Below are 9,310 nucleotides of genomic sequence, written 5' to 3'. Positions count from 1 at the left end.
TGTCAATCGATTGTCTTTGCAACGTGTGACAGTCGGAGAAGGCAGATGCAAACATGAGTAAGGAAAATAATAATCATGCAGCATATAGATACTAAAAGCCACCAGATTTCTTTCCAATCTATTAACACCAAAACATTCTCCAAAAAGAGGATAAAACTCAATTTCCCACACACTAAATGTCATGCCACAAATGTGCCCTAAATAAATAAAGGTGGTATCCATAATTCACCAAACCCAGATGCTAATATCATCAACCATTACTGAATTTTATGGGGTCAATTCTGAAGCTTTCTTGGCTAGCTCATCGGCCACATCATTACCCTCTCTATATATGTGCTTTATTTGGAATTGTGAAAATTTGACAACTAAACCCCAAATCTCATCAACCTGTTTCTGAAGCTTCTAATTGGGTCAATCTCTGCATAATTGCATTAATTGATAAAAGATAATCCCCCTCCAAATGCAGTTTATCCACTTTCAGTTCAATTACAAGTTTTGCCTCATTTAGAGCAGCTCTGAGTTATGCATCATTGTCCATGATCACCCCTAGTGGTATCAGCTTCAGACCTAAAACATCCCCCAAATGAGTTTGTTCAACACAACCAACTATATCCAAGTTGTCTCTTGAGGCACCAACAAAGATAATCTTAATCCACCCTGTTTCTGGGGCTTTCCATTCACCCCATTACTAGGGTTCAAAGAAAGATTATCCGTTCAAACCCCATTAACAGGGGATCTTTCTTAACTTCTTGTTATAGAAGGTATGACTATATTTTTTCCATGCTTGTTAGATATTCATATCACCATACCACTAATTATCTTACCAAATAAAATGTCTTTTTAACCTCTATTTAAACGAGTTCTTCATTTGTGTTTGAGCGTCCTTTTAATCTTTTGTACTGTCATCTCTTGATGGAGTGGTGCTTTCTGTTAGCATGAATGCTGATGGTATTCCTATGGGGGAGTACCCTAGCAGTGTTGGAGCCATGTTTCAGTGGTTGTGTGTTGCATTCATGACAGAGTTTGTCATTGGTGCCAACGTACTGGTTAGTTTGTGAAGACTGATAGAGTAGCAAACAAAGTTTCGCTTTGCGCAGTTCGAGGATTAAAGATCAGCTTATGCGCACGTGGTATTATGTTATATAGTATGTCTAGATGCTACAGCTAAGACTGCATATGGAAACATGAAGACTGGACAGAGTTATGAAGGATTTGGTGTAGGCAGCTTTCAAACAACATTTCTGGAAAGCGGTAACTATTGTTTGTATTTTATCTCTTAACAAAGATGGAATTTGGTTGAGCGAACTGAGATAGAGCTTGATGACATGTTGAAGATGCTTTGGTTAATCAGGCATATTCAGATGATCAGCAAGTGGAAAGCTATGAAGATTGCGAGCCGACAGATTACTTGTAATTGTGAAAAAGATGCATATTGTAATGTGATATCTTAAGTTGGTCCTATATTATTATTGTAAATTGGGAAAGCCTCGAGGCCGACTCAATAATTTGGTTTAGGACTTGGTATAAAGGAAAGATGTTTTCCTTGGTTGTAATTATCAGTGAGATCATTTTATGATATGAGAACTTATCAGTGAGATTCAGTGTGGATAATGGAGTGTGATATATAGTCATATGTATTTGATGTATTGTGAATATCTTTTGGGTCAGAGCAGAGATTGGTGTAGTTGGGGCACGGTGAGCTTACAAGGCACTGTGTTTGGGAAGACAAGTTGTTATTGGACAGTTGTTGTACACTTGTATTATTCAGTGAGGATAGTACTAAAGCTGTTTGGACAGTGAGTCCTTCTATCTTCCTTTCAACTCTTAACAAGGTTGGAATCTCCAAACAAGGATTCAAAGTCTCCTAACAGGGACTTATATGTAATGAATGTATTTCATTGACTCCTAATAGGGTCCATCCTTTCGCAAGGGACATTTATATTAGAACATCATCTTGTGGGTATCATTCCCACTGGGGTTTTCCCTCCGATCAAGGGTTTACCTAGTTAATAAATCCAGTATTATTGTGTATGGTTATCTTTCTATGGTTGTTGCATCTAATGTTTACATGTTTCAGAAATAAAGAAGATATTGAGAGTTGTTTCAATTACATAACTAATTCCCCCCCCCGCCCCCTCCCTTCCTCGCCCTCTCAGTTATCTTGGTGGACTTTACTTTCTAACACTTCAATGATCACGGCTTCAAAACTTGGCTTAGTAGTCACTAACTTCTCTATCCATGAAGGCCCTATCATGCTACTTCTTTTACCACTAAATAAGGCTTTGCAAACAATCCACTAATTAGTCATTGCTAAAGTAGTGACATCAGACCTAAGCATGAGCATAACATCTTTAATAATGAGAGAAGACAAAACACCAAGGGTTTTTTGGCATTTCATAAAGAGACAACACCCAATAAAGCCCATGCTTTCTCACTTTCATTCAATACACATCCCTTTATAGCATCTTTGATATGATGTTGTTTCCTTTAAGGTTTTAAGGTTCTATTTACTCATCATGCACTGGGATCCACATAGCCTGAATGTCAAGGCTTCCAGGCTTCTTATGTTTTGAGTCTCCCCTATCCTTTTGCTTGCTTAGATCTCTATTCACATGCTTTGAAATGTCTTTATATCAGAAAGCCTGTCAATCACTTCCTCTCAGCGTCTGTCACCCTTTGTCCTTTCATTTTTGTTCATGGTTCATAGATGTCCAGCAAAGGTACAGCACTTTTGTTTTGTTCTTCTTCAGACTGTCAAGGTTTATGGAACTATCTGTATATCATCATCTCTTTGTCATCAACCCTGTATCCTGCTAGTTGCTCTTCATCTGCTCACTGACTGAACATAGTTTTTTGCAGCTTCAAAGCTTCCCCTTTAAATGATTGTTCTTGCATTTCTTGGACTGACTTCTTCAAGTGCCCTAAAATTCACCAACTCGGCTGCACATTTTTACTCTGTTTTGAGCAAGTCTTTAGGGATCACCCACATCGAAGCTACTCTAGGTCATCTTCCGATCTTAGATAGGGCTGACAATGCATCCTTACAATTTTCAGCAGCAGCTGCAAGACATAGTTTTAGAGACAAACCATCTATAATTTGATGAGACCTTAAATAAACTAGTAATTGCACCTTAGTGTGCAATGGGTACGCCTAAGACTTATGGAAAGTCAACAAAGCATCTCTCTCTCTCTCTCTCTCTCTCTCTCTCGCTCTATATATATATCTTCATCTTTATATCTCTCCCTCTTATTATATACTCATGTCTCCCATACACACACACATACCATCTCTGTCTACGCCCTTTTTGCCTATCTTTGTCTTTCTCTTTTCTTCTCTATATATCACTCTCCTTGATATCCATCTCTATCTTCCTTTCTAACTCTACCTCCTTACCTCTTTCTCTTTTACTCTTTCCCCTTCTATATCGATCTCTTTCTATATTCTATATCTTCCTCTAGATCTCTCCATCTCCATTTTTCAAACATGATATGAATTTGTTGGTAAATAATTTAAATATCAAATAATAAAATTAGATCTACAATCGCTTTCCCTCCATTTATTTCTCTATGTATATGTGTGTGTGTGTGTGTGTGTATTTCTCTTCTATCTCTATATATCGCTTCATCCTCTCCCTCTTTATTCACTATATTTGTATGTATGTACAATTTTAAATGAACTATGTATAAAGTTTAAACTAGTAGAAATTCAATACATAGAATGGTGTAAATAAAATGTGCAAAAGTATTTCATAATTTAAATACAAATAAAATATCTATTTAAAGATAACTAAAAAGAAATTTTAAAATAAATAAAATAATAATTATTTACTTGTCAAATTATATTAGATATTAACTTGTTTTACTATAGATATATATATATTATATGTAGATTTTCAACTATAGAAATATATTACATGTAGATTTTTAGATGTATAAAATTATATATTTGTATTGCATATTAATTTACATATAATCTATATAATTAAAATTTTAAAAATATAATTTTAATCACATTTAAACATGAAATTTTTTTGAAGGTTAAAAATTAATTCTAATTTAAAACTTAAAATAAAGAATGAAAAAACAAGTGATTTTTTTTAAGGCTCAAAGATATTGACTTTTAAGCAAGATTGCTTGAGCCAAATAAGAATGAATGCAAAATGTGGAGATTCATGGAAAGAGTCCCATTTCCAATATTGCTCAATAGATGGGTGGGAAAAATCTCAATCCGTATTTCCACTATGAAGATGTATCTATGATCTTCCCCTGTTTCGTACCTATTCTCTAACTTCAGTGCTTATCTACAAATCTTTTTTTTTTGGATAATTATTGTGTCGTGATTAATTATTATTATTATTATGTATTTAATGCGAGTAGATTCGAACCCAAGACCACTTCGATAAGAGACTCACAATTTACCGTTGTGTTGTAGGCTCTTGCCTGCTTATCTACAAATCTTACTACATAGAACTGTAATTATAAATTATAATATAATTACATAAATCTAAACCTCTTCACTGTAATACAAATTTGAAAATAAAAGCATTTCAAAGCTTCTTCTTTTTTTTATAGTAAAAATTCATGGAATAAAGAAATGCAATATACACAGCGAAAATACTTAACTTATTTAATTTTCTGGTGGCATATTTGGTGGCCTTTATTCAATTTTCACAATGAAATTTGTGTGCCATTCATATTACACTATTCCCGGCAGTGCATTTTTTTAATCTGACCAAAACTTGAATTTTCCCCATAATCAGACCTTAGCAGAACCGTTCAATGTAACAACTCTCGTCTGGACTCTGCACAACCAACATACCCAAAATCTTCCTCCACAATTTTCATCAAGTCACACCTGGTGATTTCAGAGATGAATCCAAGCCGGAATAAATAGACTATTGATGGTCCACCATGAATGACCTCGGAGAAGAAACTTCTTAATGTCTTCTAGGCTCAATTTCCATTACAACACAACCCACAAATCATGCCTCAAACTAAAGTACCCATTGAATTGGGAATTTGTGATAGAACTGAAAGAGCCAATCAATCGATTGTTTCAACTAGAGTCTATGTGCTTTGTCAATCACCATCCGAGTGATGTCGGGCAGGTCATGCAATGCATCATTTACTTTCCGCTCAAATTGACATTAATGACACAAACAAATGCCAAATAAAATCTGCTTAAGGTATGAACGGATCAGATCATTTCTATGGTCGTCCTACTCCTCTACACCATTATCTATCAGTAGATGGGAAAACCAGCTCTTCCATTCCATATAAGGAAACGCCTACAGCATAATATACTACTACCAAGGTTGACATGGGAAAGAGAAGTTACCATGTCAAACATGTTTCCTCCAATCAAAATGTGTCTTGCACAGAATTAGCTGATGAAAGAGCGGAATTAAAAAGATACCAGGATGTAGTTGGATTGGAGACCATAAAATAGTACATGTACTATTCAAGGTATATCTTATCATAGGCATAACCATCAGCACCTCCTTTTTAAGCAAGTGCTAGTTCTACGTTCTTGTGTGATTATGAAAATGCATTTTCCATCACCTATTGAAATTGCTGCCAAAAAATGTTCTATTACATTTGATCTACTGGTTACCAAGGATTATGGACAAAGAAATCTTGTGACCTCTCTATTTAAGATGCATATCTATGTCTGTGATTTGTACAGAAAATCATATATTTTTATATGTCCCAGTTCATGAAAAGAAAAACGAAAAGTTCAGAGCTCTATGGTATATATAATTAGGAATTTAAAGCAAAAAGATCAGTCAATAATTTATAACTTCTTAGTCTTCTAATAATATTATGATTGAGCATATCTATAATTAGAAATACTTTCCTAGATAACTTTGACTAAAATGCATACCTCACCTAGGCTTGAAAAAGTTCAAAATCTTAATAGTGCATTTTTTCAGGAAAACCCTTTCAACATTCTAATGGCATGAAAATTTGCTAAAACAACTAAAATATGGAGTTTGTTAAAGCCATTGATTACTATTAAAACCTTGTACATCTATAGAAATAATAAAATATGATCAGTATCAACAATACCTCATTTTGATAAAAATGGTGTGTGGTTTTGGGTTAAAGAGCAAAACTGTTACAGATAACATGTGGCTAGCAGGCAAAGAGGGGTGTGGAATTACTTGTCGGAACTCGCCTTGCTAGAAATTTGATCTACATAAAAAGAACCCATTTATAGCTTAGAAGCTATCTCATCTAGTCCATCTTCGCTTTCATCGTAATCTTCACTGTCCTCAGATTCATCACTCCCCTCCTCTTCTTCCACAAAACTTTCATCTGTTACTGGTTTTGACACTTCATCCTCCATTTCTTCAATTTCAATGTACTCAGCGTGCAGCCTTTCTTCAAATCTCTGATCGCTACAGTTCAGAAACCAACTCAAGCTACATTTTATACCCTTCTCAGATAATTTCTGAAACCGAGGCTTGATCCTGGTTTCTAAACTGTAAGTAAAATAAGCAGGAAATTCAACCAACTCCTGCAACGATCCTCTCATCTCATCCCTGAAATAATGAAAGCTACACTTCATAACATCCACATTAAAGGCTAATAACTGAGGGCATGCAACTATCATCTTTCTCATATCTTCTCTTAAGAATCCCCACGAATTCAAAAGCTCAATCCTCTTCAATACTGGATCCTGACCAAGTGCAGCAACCTGTGGTGATAAAGATAATTTGATAAGCTAATATTTGCAATTAGAAATAATGATTTACCTCCATTAAAAGAAAAATAATACATATAGAATCTTTAAGGAAATGGAAGAAAAAATATATACAAAACCTAGTCAAAAACTTAATTGCTCAGAAAAATTGTCATAATTTCCTAAATATGTTTTCCTTAAATCTACCACTGTAAAGTACAGCATTACTGGATCCATGATCCTGCCTAAATGCAGCAGCATGCTGCCATGGGAAACAAATCTTTGGCTACCATTCAATTTGAGAAAAATTGAGATTTGGCTCAATTTTAAGAAATGGCACTGTGTAGAATAAGGGGAAAACATTTCATTATTCAAATCTAACTCTAAAATTCAATATAAGCGGACCTCTAATCTTTTGAAAAAATTTGCCCCAAAATTGGATCCCAGACCTTAGTTAAGTGCACTAAAGAGAGATAGTAAAGATAAATTCAAATTTTAGTGGTTAATATTTATTATTCATCAATCGATTGTCTAATCCACTAGCACTGAAGAAAAAGAGAAAAATATTCTCAGCTTTCAAAATATGAGATTGGCCTCAGCATGAAAAAAAAAAGATTCATCTCAATTCTTTTTTTAAAAAGCTTGAGGAACATTGTATACAATACATATAGAATTTAAGGAAATGAAAGAACATTTCTAAAATAAAAGCTAATTTACTATTGAAATAGATTTGCCAGGATTTTTAGAAATGGAACCCTACCTGCGGCATTTTCTCTAAAATTTTGGGGAACCCTTCTGATCCTATCCCCAAATTCTGATCCAAAAACTCCATCTGAGACATCAATCTTGTCTTCAATTCAAGCCCGAGGACATCCGGATACTGTGATATGATAGAACCCAGCGCTTGCCTCCTCACACCAAAGCGAAGCAAGATCTCAACATTCTCCTTCACCTGGTTCTCCAATCCAAACCCTAAAACATACGGTTTCTTCTCCAAAACCCCAGCCAAGGCTTGCTTGGGTATGCCCAAGCTTACAACATAATCGACAAAGGGCTTGATGATCCTCCCAACGCGCATGGCGAGAATCTGAGGGAACTGCGCAATCATGGGGCCTATCGCCCTGGTGTTCACGCCGACGCTCACCAGATAGGACACGGAAGTGCTCATGGTGCCCTCAAGTTTAAACCCTAGAAGCTCCGGATAAGCCTCTAAAACCCTAGGAATTTCCTTGGCCTTAATTCCAAGACCTTCCAGGTATTTAATTACCGGCTGGAGGTCAATGACGACGCTGGAATGGAGAACCTGCGGATATCTCCTCAACATATCGGCTAGTGCGGACTTGCGGACGCCTAGCTTCTGTAGATAATCGAGGACCGGCACCATATTTCTCTTGACGCTGCAAGCCAGCATTAGTGGGTACTCGTTTATATCTTCGGTGGTCAAGCCCAACTTTTGCAAGAACTGTATCCGCTCTCTCATTATGTCTACTGAGGAAGGGAGCTGTAACTCTTCGAGCTCCCCCGTTTCGAACCCAAGACTGGTCAAATAATCCAAAATTGTTTTTTGTGGGTCTTGGTTGTCTATGGTGTGATATCTGTGGTCTTTGCTCCATTCGTTTATAGGCAATGTCGCTGTGGAGGTTTCATTGGACAGGCAATTGGTGGTGGTGCTGGTTTTGCAATATGGTTGTTTCTTCTTGTTTTTTACTATAGAGATACAAATTCTGTGAAGTGTAGTGTTGCTAGGGGCGATAGAATGTGCAGGTAACAGCTTCGCCTGGTAATGGCAGAAACTTGACCAATTGGCTGAGGCTGCCATGGCTACTGGCAGTGCATTATTGGGGATGAATTTTCATTTCAGAAAGCAGTTTTTAGTTGATTTTTCACTACAATTGTGATGGATCCTTTCTTTCATCAAAGCATATCAATGGACGTCATCTATGTTCTCTAGCAGAATTGAGGACTAACACTTCCGCATTAAGTTGTCTTTAACAGCATATCCATCATTGCGGGACACTCCAGTAGGAAAAAGGCTGTGAGACCACAAATGTGTGCCTCTGATCCGATATGCTGACACACACTGTCCAAATTCACATAATTTATAATACATTATTGATTCATAATTTAGTTTTCCATTTAAATGTTTGCTATTAGTTTGTAATCTACAATATTTATGCACTCGTGTAAATTCTTGTTGCTATTAGTTTAATCAATGAGAATATTGAATTTAAATTTTATAAGTAAAAGTCTCTTTCACCCTTTTTTATAGTTTGAAATTTTTTTCAATATATTTCAAATGCAACTCAGAGACGTTGTCAACAGCATAATAGTATAGAAAAAGGAACATAGTGTCTTATCAATAATTGGGAGGTCATGGTTCGATCAACAGACTTGCACACACAATAAAGGATGTGTGAGAGAGAGAGCGTGCATAATGTCATTGAAAAATAATCATCGAATTAGATAAATTACATTTGAACAAGGTTAACTAAAAATTTCAAGTATGAAATTGCCATGGAACCAAGCATCATACAATTAATATGTTAAACAAAAGTACTTAATGATGATGTTTACCAACTTTGTAAGGGAACATAAATGAGATAATATTTTATTACTTTGCATCAT

At 35.7% G+C, this 9,310-nt stretch overlaps 1 protein-coding gene across 1 annotated transcript; it reads right to left on the bottom strand.

Moving 5' to 3' along the window:
- Window positions 1-5,987: 5,987 nt before the first annotated feature.
- Window positions 5,988-8,796, bottom strand: LOC149540800 (transcription termination factor MTERF4, chloroplastic-like). Its single transcript, XM_089801886.1, has 2 exons — window positions 7,446-8,796; window positions 5,988-6,700 (listed from the first exon to the last, which is right to left on the bottom strand). The coding sequence occupies exons 1-2, from the start codon at window positions 8,502-8,504 to the stop codon at window positions 6,215-6,217; spliced, it is 1,545 nt and encodes a 514-aa protein (XP_089658012.1). The 5' UTR covers window positions 8,505-8,796; the 3' UTR covers window positions 5,988-6,214.
- Window positions 8,797-9,310: the final 514 nt, after the last annotated feature.

Source organism: Cupressus sempervirens, chromosome 9 (genome assembly GCF_028749045.1).
Source record: "Cupressus sempervirens isolate cs-2001-9-10 chromosome 9, ASM2874904v1, whole genome shotgun sequence".
Lineage (NCBI taxonomy): Eukaryota > Viridiplantae > Streptophyta > Pinopsida > Cupressales > Cupressaceae > Cupressus > Cupressus sempervirens.
The sequence above is the reverse complement of the archived record's forward strand: the minus strand, read 5'-3'. Positions and strand labels throughout refer to the sequence as shown.

Bases quoted from the DNA above. Each gene is read 5' to 3' on its own strand.
- LOC149540800 (XM_089801886.1), bottom strand. From the start codon at position 8,504: ATGGCAGCCTCAGCCAATTGGTCAAGTTTCTGCCATTACCAGGCGAAG. The intron at 6,701-7,445 runs GTAGGGTTCCAT...TTATCACCACAG, and splicing joins TTTTAGAGAAAATGCCGCAG to GTTGCTGCACTTGGTCAGGA.